The following is a 13010-nucleotide window of genomic DNA, read 5'->3' on the forward strand; positions in this document are numbered from 1 at the left end:
TCACTTCTTTTCTGATTGTCCCTTTTTTCGGCCACCGACTCCCTAAATTTCCGCGTTTGCCCGTCGCAGCCTTCGTTCTCTTTTCTTTCTTTGGCCGACCTCGAAGAAGAGCGGAGGATTTGTGTCTCTGTGTTTCTAGAAGCTGGTTTCGGTTTGACATTCCCTCCGACTTTAACTAAGTGTTTACATTCGTGTTTTTACTCCGTGGAAGACTTTTTGTTTTTTAACGTCGTCACGATGGCTCGTATGAACAGACCGGCCCCGGTGGAGATCACCTACAAGAACATGAGGTTCCTCATTACCCACAATCCCACCAACGCCACGCTGAACAAGTTCATCGAGGTGAGCCTCACTGTCATTGGTTGCTCAGGCAGATAGTCAAGGGGCACTTAGAAGTTTAGTTTACACGTTTTAGAATCGTCAAATGAACGATAAGTTCGCCTTATTAATAAAGATAACGTGCTGGGACATATTTCGAATAATGGAAGATAATAAAACAGCTGTTTGTTGTTGTTGTTTTAGACGCAGCAGCAACGTAACGTTTCACAAGATAAACTGTAATGAAAGACTTTAAATCATCGTGTTCTTCCACTGTGTTCAGATGGTTTCTAATAAATGCATCTTCACAGGAGCTGAAGAAATACGGAGTCACCACCGTGGTGAGAGTTTGTGAGGCCACCTACGACTCCACTCTGGTGGTGAAAGAGGGAATACAAGTTCTGGTGAGTTCAATCCTACAAACCTCTGTAGAACTGTCGGTGCTTCACACCAAACCTCTTTAGAGCCGTCGGTGCTTCACACCAAACCTCTTCAGAGCTGTCGGTGCTTCACACCAAACCTCTTCAGAGCCGTCGGTGCTTCACACCAAACCTCTTCAGAGCTGTCGGTGCTTCACACCAAACCTCTTCAGAGCCGTCGGTGCTTCACACCAAACCTCTTCAGAGCCGTCGGTGCTTCACACCAAACCTCTTCAGAGCCGTCGGTGCTTCACACCAAACCTCTTCAGAGCTGTCGGTGCTTCACACCAAACCTCTTCAGAGCCGTCGGTGCTTCACACCAAACCTCTTCAGAGCTGTCGGTGCTTCACACCAAACCTCTTCAGAGCCGTCGGTGCTTCACACCAAACCTCTTCAGAGCCGTCGGTGCTTCACACCAAACCTCTTCAGAGCCGTCGGTGCTTCACACCAAACCTCTTCAGAGCCGTCGGTGCTTCACACCAAACCTCTTCAGAGCTGTCGGTGCTTCACATTAAACCTCTTTAGAGCCGTCGGTGCTTCACATTAAACCTCTTCAGAGCTGTCGGTGCTTCACATTAAACCTCTTCAGAGCTGTCGGTGCTTCACATTAAACCTCTTTAGAGCCGTCGGTGCTTCACACCAAACCTCTTTAGAGCCGTCGGTGCTTCACACCAAACCTCTTTAGAGCCGTCGGTGCTTCACACCAAACCTCTTTAGAGCCGTCGGTGCTTCACATTAAACCTCTTTAGAGCCGTCGGTGCTTCACATTAAACCTCTTCAGAGCCGTCGGTGCTTCACATTAAACCTCTTTAGAGCCGTCGGTGCTTCACATTAAACCTCTTCAGAGCCGTCGGTGCTTCACATTAAACCTCTTTAGAGCCGTCGGTGCTTCACATTAAACCTCTTTAGAGCCGTCGGTGCTTCACATTAAACCTCTTCAGAGCCGTCGGTGCTTCACATTAAACCTCTTTAGAGCCGTCGGTGCTTCACATTAAACCTCTTTAGAGCCGTCGGTGCTTCACATTAAACCTCTTCAGAGCCGTCGGTGCTTCACACCAAACCTCTTTAGAGCCGTCGGTGCTTCACACCAAACCTCTTTAGAGCCGTCGGTGCTTCACACCAAACCTCTTTAGAGCCGTCGGTGCTTCACACCAAACCTCTTTAGAGCCGTCGGTGCTTCACACCAAACCCCCCCCCCCAGCTCTGGACTATGTAGTTTCCTGAACACGCCTTGGTCAGTTTCATCCTCGTGTTTCCTACAGTGTTATGTCAAAGTTTCCATAATAATAAAATGCAGAATTGCGGATCCTAACGTTGAGCTCACAGCTTCTGCTCCTCCCTCAGATTTAGTGAGTTTTTAGACTTTACCATGCCAGAAACACGGCTTCAAAAACAACCAGCAAGCCCAGGGAGGACGGGGTTAACGGTTTAATGTTCATTCAACATTAGGGATGAATCAATACGGCTGATCAGTCTGCATGCTGTTTCCTGTTTCAGATCAGTGCTTTCTATCCACATAAAGACCTTCTTCCTGTTTAAAGATGAACTAGAAAGTGGAGCAGATAGAAATGAGTGGTAACTGTGAGTTAGTTTTAATCTCAACACTATAAGGGAGCCATAACGTTAATGAGGTAATCGCCGCGAGGCGGATGAAGCCGTCACAGCCTGTGTGCACGGAGCAGCAGCGCCAGGTAGAGCCCCGCCGCAAAAGCTCTGCCGGAGAGGCCAGACACACCGCCACCCGACGGTACAGATCATGTTGACCGTCATCTCTTCTTGTAACATGTCCGGTGTGATCGGTAACACCGGTGTTTTCACAAGTTTATTAACCGGTGGGAACATTTCCTCACGTCACATCCCTACTAATGATCATTACAGGCATCGGTCGGTACCGTCGGTACTGTAGAAAAACAGTACCGTCACGTCTTTAGAATTTGGGCATGGACTTGGTACCGAAGTATCGGTTCTGGTGACGTCACTAGTTTGATGGAGATGTTTTCACAGTAATATAAAATCGATATTAGAGAGCTTTATGAGCTGTTTAACTTCCTAACTCTAACCAGTATGACCACGGTAATAAAGGAGTAGATGTTGAAGAACATGACATTTATGGTTTTACCTTTATTTTTTACCGTGGTGTTGGATTGGTGTAGGATTGTTGTTGGATTGGTGTTGGATTGGTATGGTGAATCGTGGAATTTCACTGGTGTTGGTACGGACTACTAAATGTTGTGGTGTGGTGACGTCCCTACAGTAGGCCCCGTGGGAAATGACAAAACGCTGAAAATGGATTATTGTGGCGGCAAAAGGCGACGTGAAAACTTTTGGGTGCACCTACATTATGTGCTGATACACCAAAATGAAAACGTTAGTCGCACCAGTGCAACCAATGTGACCAGTTAGTCTGGAGCCACAAAGAGTCACACTAAAGCACCAGTTTAAACCTGCTGGTTACCAGAGAGGTGCTCACCAGTTTAAACCTGCTGGTTACCAGAGATGTCACCAGTTTAAACCTGCTGGTTACCAGAGATGTGTTCACCAGTTTAAACCTGCTGGTTACCAGAGATGTCACCAGTTTAAACCTGCTGGTTACCAGAGAGGTGCTCACCAGTTTAAACCTGCTGGTTACCAGAGAGGTGCTCACCAGTTTAAACCTGCTGGTTACCAGAGAGGTGCTCACCAGTTTAAACCTGCTGGTTACCAGAGATGTGTTCACCAGTTTAAACCTGCTGGTTACCAGAGATGTCACCAGTTTAAACCTGCTGGTTACCAGAGATGTCACCAGTTTAAACCTGCTGGTTACCAGAGATGTGTTCACCAGTTTAAACCTGCTGGTTACCAGACCAGTTTAAACCTACTGGTTACCAGAGATGTCACCAGTTTAAACCTGCTGGTTACCAGAGAGGTGCTCACCAGTTTAAACCTGCTGGTTACCAGAGATGTGTTCACCAGTTTAAACCTGCTGGTTACCAGAGATGTGTTCACCAGTTTAAACCTGCTGGTTACCAGAGATGTCACCAGTTTAAACCTGCTGGTTACCAGAGAGGTGCTCACCAGTTTAAACCTGCTGGTTACCAGAGATGTCACCAGTTTAAACCTGCTGGTTACCAGAGAGGTGCTCACCAGTTTAAACCTGCTGGTTACCAGAGAGGTGCTCACCAGTTTAAACCTGCTGGTTACCAGAGAGGTGCTCACCAGTTTAAACCTGCTGGTTACCAGAGAGGTGCTCACCAGTTTAAACCTGCTGGTTACCAGAGATGTCACCAGTTTAAACCTGCTGGTTACCAGAGATGTCACCAGTTTAAACCTGCTGGTTACCAGAGATGTGTTCACCAGTTTAAACCTGCTGGTTACCAGACCAGTTTAAACCTACTGGTTACCAGAGATGTCACCAGTTTAAACCTGCTGGTTACCAGAGAGGTGCTCACCAGTTTAAACCTGCTGGTTACCAGAGATGTGTTCACCAGTTTAAACCTGCTGGTTACCAGAGATGTGTTCACCAGTTTAAACCTGCTGGTTACCAGAGATGTCACCAGTTTAAACCTGCTGGTTACCAGACCAGTTTAAACCTACTGGTTACCAGAGATGTCACCAGTTTAAACCTGCTGGTTACCAGAGAGGTGCTCACCAGTTTAAACCTGCTGGTTACCAGAGATGTGCTCACCAGTTTAAACCTACTGGTTACCAGAGATGTCACCAGTTTAAACCTGCTGGTTACCAGAGAGGTGCTCACCAGTTTAAACCTGCTGGTTACCAGAGATGTCACCAGTTTAAACCTGCTGGTTACCAGAGATGTCACCAGTTTAAACCTGCTGGTTACCAGAGAGGTGCTCACCAGTTTAAACCTGCTGGTTACCAGAGAGGTGCTCACCAGTTTAAACCTGCTGGTTACCAGAGAGGTGTTCACCAGTTTAAACCTGCTGGTTACCAGAGAGGTGCTCACCAGTTTAAACCTGCTGGTTACCAGAGAGGTGTTCACCAGTTTAAACCTGCTGGTTACCAGAGAGGTGCTCACCAGTTTAAACCTGCTGGTTACCAGAGAGGTGCTCACCAGTTTAAACCTACTGGTTACCAGAGAGGTGCTCACCAGTTTAAACCTGCTGGTTACCAGAGAGGTGCTCACCAGTTTAAACCTACTGGTTACCAGAGAGGTGCTCACCAGTTTAAACCTGCTGGTTACCAGAGATGTCACCAGTTTAAACCTGCTGGTTACCAGAGATGTGCTCACCAGTTTAAACCTGCTGGTTACCAGAGATGTCACCAGTTTAAACCTGCTGGTTACCAGAGAGGTGCTCACCAGTTTAAACCTGCTGGTTACCAGAGATGTGCTCACCAGTTTAAACCTGCTGGTTACCAGAGATGTCACCAGTTTAAACCTGCTGGTTACCAGAGATGTGCCCCCCGACCACCCCTCCCCCTAGAACAACATGGTGGTTCCCCTACAACAACATGGTGGTTCCCCTGCAGCAACATGGTGGTTCCCCTACAACAACATGGTGGTTCCCCTGCAGCAACATGGTGGTTCCCCTGCAGCAACATGGTGGTTCTCCTACAACAACATGGTGGTTCCCCTACAACAACATGGTGGTTCCCCTACAACAACATGGTGGTTCCCCTACAACAACATGGTGGTTCCCCTGCAGCAACATGGTGGTTCCCCTGCAGCGCTTCAGGCCTCACACTTCTTTTGTTTTGGTTTCCGATGACGTAATTTCCTCCTCCTCCTCTTCTTCTCTCGCAGGATTGGCCGTTTGACGACGGCGCTCCTCCCTCCAACCAGATCGTGGACGATTGGCTGAACCTGCTGAAGCTGAAGTTCAGGGAGGAGCCCGGCTGCTGCGTGGCGGTCCACTGTGTGGCGGGCCTGGGGAGGTGAGAGATTAAACTATTAACCTCTTCATCATCATCATCATCATCATCATGTGGGATCAGAGTTATTAGAGGCCATTACTTTGAAACATGTCAGTCAGATGGTGAAGATCAGCAGGATAATGGTACATGGTTTTATTCACTGATGTCTCATTGAGTTGATCTGAATTAGTAATAATCAAATAAGACGTATATGTCCTCTGCTGTGGTTTAAAGACAAACCCCCAGAAAGTGAAGCAGAGCAGCAGCAGGCTGGATGCTCTTTGAGCTGTATACATGACATCATCACTGTGTGAGTGAGTGAGTGAGTGAGTGAGTGAGTGAGTGAGTGTGTGAGTGAGTGAGTGAGTGAGTGAGTGAGTGAGTGAGTGAGTGTGTATATATATATATATATATATATATATATATATATATATATATATATATATATATATATAATAACAGATGAATCCAGCAGAGTAGTTCTGAAAGAACAGAACAGTGATGATAACCCTGACGTGACGTGGTTCCTTCTGTCCTCCTGCAGAGCTCCGGTTCTGGTCGCGCTGGCCTTGATTGAATGTGGGATGAAATATGAAGATGCGGTCCAGTTCATCAGACAGTAAGTGAGACCATGAAGACTTTCCTCCAGGTTGTGTTTGGTTCTGATGCAGCCAGTTGATCATCACCTCCTGGTTCTGATCTCAGAGCCTCAGACAAACTGGACTTTAGAGGATTCATTAATAACCTGCAAATACTCTTTTAGTATTTATTTGTTATTATGTCACGGCGCCGGCGACAGCCAGAACGTTTTCTGGTTGTACGTTTGTATGTACGTCTCGTTCCCGATACTGAGCTCATGTACTCGTACTCGCTAAACGGCTCCGATACCACTTTACAGCAGCGTGACATTAACCTCTCGTCACCATCTTTCGGGTCCTCCAGACGGGCCGGTGGTGCGCCCGGCCCCGCTGGGCCGGGATCCCACCTCAGCCGGCGCACGGCGGCCCTCACTTTCATTGCCCCACAGGGTTTAGCTGTCACCCTCTGACTCACACGTTAGACTCCTTGGTCCATGTTTCAAGACGGGTCGGGTGGGTTGCCGACATCGCCGCAGACCCCTGGAGCCGTTTACCTGGGTTGCAGTAATAAGTCTAATGCAGTGAGGGCCAAAGAGACAATGTACTACGGAGTATTAGGGCCACATTGAGGGAAAACACATCTGAGATTTACACAATAAAGTCAGAATATTACGAGAATAAAAAGAAAACAGTTAAAATGACTACTTTATAATATTCTGACTTTATTCTCTTAATCTCAGGTTTATTTATTTTCCCTCAGTGTGGTCCTAATACTCCGCCGTACCGTCGTACCGTCGTACCATAGACCTACAACAATGATCAATAAACATGAAAATGTAAATAAAGAACAGTTCTTCATTTCCACGTTGATAACTCTACAGAGAGCCTCTGGAGAGGTGCTGAAGAGACGCAGGCTGCTGACCTCTGACCTCTGGTCTGGTCTAACAATGGCGTGTTTAGATCAGAAATGGAATGAAATGGTGACTTTAGAATAGAGAATGAACGGTGGATTTGGAGAATCATGACACCGTTAATAATAAACATAGAGACAGTTGGTAAAGCTTCCTCAGATGAAGTGGTATCTGGTGATTGTGAGCAGGATGTGTCCTGAGCTGTCGCTGCTCTCTGGTGGACAAACCATGTAATGGAAACCACACACGCCCTCAAACAGGCACCATATGAACACATACCAGTGTATCTGTGATGAACCAGAGCTGAGAGATCTCTCTGCTCCTCTGCCGGGAGGAGTCCTGACGTTCAGTAGCTGAGACGGATCGGACGAGGACACCAGAGGGATTTTAAAGTCCGTCACAGCTCGACATATGTTTAGGTCCCGCATGTTGAAATCATAGAAAGCTACAAGAATAATGTTGAAAATGCAACATTTGGACATTTAATGTTTAATCTTTTGTCACAACGTATCTCATTTGGTATTATATATCTTGATATAATAAATATTCTGGAAAATCATGTAAAGCAGAAATAAATCTGCATTCTGGAACAATGTGTTTCCAACCAGCCCGGCACAATGTGTTACCAACCAGCCCGGCACACTGTGTTACCAACCAGCCCGGCACACTGTGTTACCAACCAGCCCGGCACCCCCCCCCCCCCCCCCAGCCCCCCCCGGCACAATGTGTTAGTGTGTCACGACACGACGATGTTCCAGCCCGGCACACTGTGTTACCAACCAGCCCGGCACACTGTGTTACCAACCAGCCCGGCACACTGTGTTACCAACCAGCCCGGCACACTGTGTTACCAACCAGCCCGGCACAATGTGTTACCAACCAGCCCGGCACACTGTGTTACCAACCAGCCCGGCACACTGTGTTACCAACCAGCCCGGCCCACTGTGTTACCAACCAGCCCGGCACACTGTGTTACCAACCACCCCGGCACACTGTGTTACCAACCAGCCCGGCACACTGTGTTACCAACCAGCCCGGCACAATGTGTTACCAACCAGCCCGGCACACTGTGTTACCAACCAGCCCGGCACACTGTGTTACCAACCAGCCCGGCACACTGTGTTACCAACCAGCCCGGCACACTGTGTTACCAACAAGCTCGGCACAATGTGTTTCCAACCAGCCCGGCACACTGTGTTACCAACCAGCCCGGCACAATGTGTTTCCAACCAGCCCGGCACACTGTGTTACCAACAAGCCCGGCACAATGTGTTACCAACCAGCCCGGCACAATGTGTTACCAACCAGCCCGGCACAATGTGTTACCAACCAGCCCGGCACACTGTGTTACCAACCAGCCCGGCACACTGTGTTACAAACAAGCCCGGCACACTGTGTTACCAATCAGCCCGGCACAATTTGTTACCAACCAGCCCGGCACACTGTGTTACCAACCAGCCCGGCACACTGTGTTACCAACCAGCCCGGCACACTGTGTTACCAACCAGCCCGGCACACTGTGTTACCAACCAGCCCGGCACAATGTGTTACCAACCAGCCCGGCACAATGTTTTACCAACCAGCCCGGCACAATGTGTTACCAACCAGCCCGGCACAATGTTTTACCAACCAGCCCGGCACAATGTGTTACCAACCAGCCCGGCACAATGTGTTACCAACCAGCCCGGCACACTGTGTTACCAACCAGCCCGGCACACTGTGTTACTAACCAGCCCGGCACAATGTGTTACCAACCAGCCCGGCACAATGTGTTACCAACCAGCCCGGCACACTGTGTTACCAACCAGCCCGGCACATTGTGTTACCAACCAGCCCGGCACACTGTGTTACCAACCAGCCCGGCACAATGTGTTACCAACCAGCCCGGCACAATGTGTTACCAACCAGCCAGGCACAATGTGTTACCAACCAGCCCGGCACACTGTGTTACCAACCAGCCCGGCACACTGTGTTACCAACCAGCCCGGCACAATGTGTTACCAACAAGCCCGGCACAATGTGTTTCCAACCAGCCCGGCACACTGTGTTACCAACCAGCCCGGCACAATGTGTTTCCAACCAGCCCGGCACACTGTGTTACCAACAAGCCCGGCACAATGTGCTACCAACCAGCCCGGCACAATGTGTTACCAACCAGCCCGGCACACTGTGTTACCAACCAGCCCGGCACACTGTGTTACAAACAAGCCCGGCACAATGTGTTACCAACCAGCCCGGCACAATGTGTTACCAACCAGCCCGGCACACTGTGTTACCAACCAGCCCGGCACACTGTGTTACCAACCAGCCCGGCACAATGTTTTACCAACCAGCCCGGCACAATGTGTTACCAACCAGCCCGGCACAATGTTTTACCAACCAGCCCGGCACAATGTGTTACCAACCAGCCCGGCACACTGTGTTACCAACCAGCCCGGCACAATGTGTTACCAACCAGCCCGGCACACTGTGTTACCAACCAGCCCGGCACAATGTGTTACCAACCAGCCCGGCACACTGGAACGATTCAAATACATCACCAAGTGATTGGATGGTTGTCTGGATGTTGCTGGTCTGTGATTGGATGGTTGTCTGGATGTTGCTGGTCTGTGATTGGATGGTTGTCTGGATGTTGCTGGTCTGTGATTGGATGGTTGTCTGGATGTTGCTGGTCTGTGATTGGATGGTTGTCTGGATGTTGCTGGTCTGTGATTGGATGGTTGTGTGGATGTTGCTGGTCTGTGATTGGATGGTTGTCTGGATGTTGCCTGGTCTGTGATTGGATGGTTGTCTGGATGTTGCTGGTCTGTGATTGGATGGTTGTCTGGATGTTGCTGGTCTGTGATTGGATGGTTGTCTGGATGTTGCTGGTCTGTGATTGGATGGTTGTCTGGATGTTGCTAGTCTGTGATTGGATGGTTGTCTGGATGTTGCCTGGTCTGTGATTGGATGGTTGTGTGGATGTTGCTGGTCTGTGATTGGATGGTTGTCTGGATGTTGCCTGGTCTGTGATTGGATGGTTGTCTGGATGTTGCTGGTCTGTGATTGGATGGTTGTCTGGATGTTGCTAGTCTGTGATTGGATGGTTGTCTGGATGTTGCCTGGTCTGTGATTGGATGGTTGTGTGGATGTTGCTGGTCTGTGATTGGATGGTTGTCTGGATGTTGCTGGTCTGTGATTGGATGGTTGTCTGGATGTTGCTGGTCTGTGATTGGATGGTTGTCTGGATGTTGCTGGTCTGTGATTGGATGGTTGTCTGGATGTTGCTGGTCTGTGATTGGATGGTTGTGTGGATGTTGCTGGTCTGTGATTGGATGGTTGTCTGGATGTTGCCTGGTCTGTGATTGGATGGTTGTCTGGATGTTGCTGGTCTGTGATTGGATGGTTGTCTGGATGTTGCTGGTCTGTGATTGGATGGTTGTGTGGATGTTGCTGGTCTGTGATTGGATGGTTGTCTGGATGTTGCCTGGTCTGTGATTGGATGGTTGTCTGGATGTTGCTGGTCTGTGATTGGATGGTTGTCTGGATGTTGCTGGTCTGTGATTGGATGGTTGTCTGGATGTTGCTGGTCTGTGATTGGATGGTTGTCTGGATGTTGCTGGTCTGTGATTGGATGGTTGTCTGGATGTTGCTGGTCTGTGATTGGATGGTTGTCTGGATGTTGCTGGTCTGTGATTGGATGGTTGTCTGGATGTTGCTGGTCTGTGATTGGATGGTTGTCTGGATGTTGCTGGTCTGTGATTGGATGGTTGTCTGGATGTTGCTGGTCTGTGATTGGATGGTTGTCTGGATGTTGCTGGTCTGTGATTGGATGGTTGTCTGGATGTTGCTGGTCTGTGATTGGATGGTTGTCTGGATGTTGCCTGTGTGTTTGGGGGGGTAAGCTGTGAGTCGTCTGAATCGTTGTTTCTTTCTCTGTTTTCCAGGAAACGTCGAGGAGCGTTCAACAGCAAGCAGCTGTTCTACCTGGAGAAATATCGTCCAAAGATGCGCCTGCGCTTCAAAGATTCCAACGGCCATCGCAATAACTGCTGCATCCAGTAGAGCCTGACCTTGAGCCCGACCTTGAGCCACGACCGTTCACTTCAACCTGGCTAGCTTCTCTTACCTGGCAGGCTTCTTTTCTTCGTCATTGTGTTCCAGTATTTTACTTTAATGAAACCATGCTGCGGTTATTCAAACTGCCCCCCCCCTCCTCCGGGTTCACCATCAAGTGTCAAAAAAGCAAAGTGTAACCCGAACCTGCGTGTTTTCTCTTCATGTGGCCGATATAACCCCCGTTCGGAGGGGCAGCAGCGCTGAGTCGTGTATCAATGTAACATGTTGGATTCGTTGTGTTTCTGCAGCCCAGAGAGAGATCTGATTGGCCGCTGAGTTTTATGTCACCCGAGATAAAAACAAAAATCAGTAAATGAAATTCCCCGTTAAATATCCGTGTTCTTGAGGGACTAGAAAGAGAGAGAGGTATGCCTTCCTTCAGATCAGATGGTTCATCCATTAATGCCTTACAATCAGAGAGGAACGAAGGCAATGGAGGCGGGACCCCCCCCCCACAGGTTGATCAACAACAACAACTCAAAGCAACGGTTGCCTTTGTCTCGTGCAGGAAGTCCGACACTCACTTCACTCTTTTTTAATATAAAATGCTTATTAACTGTTGCAATATTTGTCCATTGAAAGTCTAGGAGCGTTTTTCTTTCCTCTATGGAGCCTTCTGTTTACGGATTATTAACTGATTATTACTGATTATTAACTGCCACGTCCAAAATGTGATTATTATTATTAGTTTTTATTTTTATTTTTTGCTTCAAACTGGACTTCCAACGTCTGCGATATTTTGTACGCCTTTTTATTTGATGTCCGTAACTTAAAGACTTGGATACTTGAGGATTTTATGTATTTGAAAATGTGTATTATTATTATTATTAGGTTGGCTATTTATACTATCAATGGATGTGTGATTTAGTACCGTGAGCGACAAAGTTGTACCTGTTCACCAACTTGTGAGAGAACATTAAATGATACACTGAAAAAAACAACTGAGTTAATGGTTTTTATTCTTAATGGTTATTAATCATTATTATCATCATGGTTGTTTGTGTCTGAATGGAAGTTACTTCTTCACTCGTTGGACAAAAGAAAATGTTTTCGAGGTCTTTCAACGGCATCTCAAAATCAAATCGCATTTATTAAAATGATATTGAATCCAACGTGTAGAGAAAACAACGAACAAACAGAACTAATAGAAAGTATTATTTATATTTAACAACAGAAACCAACATCAGTCTGAACGGCTGATTGAGTTTAACAAGTTGTCAAATGACTTCCTAAATATTTATAGATTTTTAAAAAAGTGATATTTACATTTACAAACGAGACGGAGCAAAACATGGAAGTGGTTTGAGATACTTTTTTTTTGTCGTCGTCATTTCCATCTTTGTCTTCGTCTTCTCCGTCGTCGTCTTCTTCGTCGTGGTCGTCTTCTTTTTTTGTCGTCGTCGTCATTGTCATCTTTTTCTTCTTCGTCTTCTTGTTTTCCTTCGTCTTCTTTTTTTAACATCCTTGCGTATGATTTCAACCTTTGTGGTGACGAAGTCTGCAGCAGCTTCACCTGAACTGAGCTGACGAGACGATCGACTGAATCTGATTTAAAACACTTGTCAGGTTTCAGGCGGAGCTGCAGCGATCGGTCCATCCACAGAAAAACAATCACCAACTATTTAGATAATCGATTAATCCTTAAAGTCATTTCTCATCCAAAACAGTCAGAAGATGCTGTTTTCAGCCTCTAATATGGAGATTTCCTGCTTTTTAAAAAAACATATTAAACTGAATATCTTTATTTGACGGACATTTTTCACTATTTTCTGACATTTAATCGGACGATTACTCGATTGATCTAGAATATAATATGCAGATGAATTGATAATGAA

At 47.4% G+C, this 13010-nt stretch overlaps 1 protein-coding gene and 1 long non-coding RNA gene across 2 annotated transcripts; one reads left to right on the top strand and one right to left on the bottom strand.

Moving 5' to 3' along the window:
• Positions 1–157: 157 nt before the first annotated feature.
• On the top strand, positions 158–12116 carry ptp4a1 (protein tyrosine phosphatase 4A1). Its single transcript, XM_074631318.1, has 5 exons — positions 158–342; positions 630–722; positions 5479–5609; positions 6133–6207; positions 11004–12116. The coding sequence occupies exons 1-5, from the start codon at positions 238–240 to the stop codon at positions 11119–11121; spliced, it is 522 nt and encodes a 173-aa protein (XP_074487419.1). The 5' UTR covers positions 158–237; the 3' UTR covers positions 11122–12116.
• LOC141765248 (uncharacterized) lies at positions 4132–5278 on the bottom strand. Its single transcript, XR_012593418.1, has 3 exons — positions 4907–5278; positions 4691–4726; positions 4132–4280 (listed from the first exon to the last, which is right to left on the bottom strand). It is a non-coding gene; the product is annotated as an uncharacterized LOC141765248 (long non-coding RNA).
• Positions 12117–13010: the final 894 nt, after the last annotated feature.

This window comes from Sebastes fasciatus, chromosome 3, assembly GCF_043250625.1.
Source record: "Sebastes fasciatus isolate fSebFas1 chromosome 3, fSebFas1.pri, whole genome shotgun sequence".
NCBI classification, from domain to species: domain Eukaryota; kingdom Metazoa; phylum Chordata; class Actinopteri; order Perciformes; family Sebastidae; genus Sebastes; species Sebastes fasciatus.

Excerpts from the sequence above, each read along its gene's own strand:
- ptp4a1 (XM_074631318.1), top strand. The coding sequence starts at position 238 with ATGGCTCGTATGAACAGACCGGCCCCGGTGGAGATCACCTACAAGAAC. Across the intron at positions 343-629 it reads CGCTGAACAAGTTCATCGAG|GAGCTGAAGAAATACGGAGT; the intron begins GTGAGCCTCACT and ends GCATCTTCACAG. Across the intron at positions 723-5,478 it reads AAGAGGGAATACAAGTTCTG|GATTGGCCGTTTGACGACGG; the intron begins GTGAGTTCAATC and ends CTTCTCTCGCAG.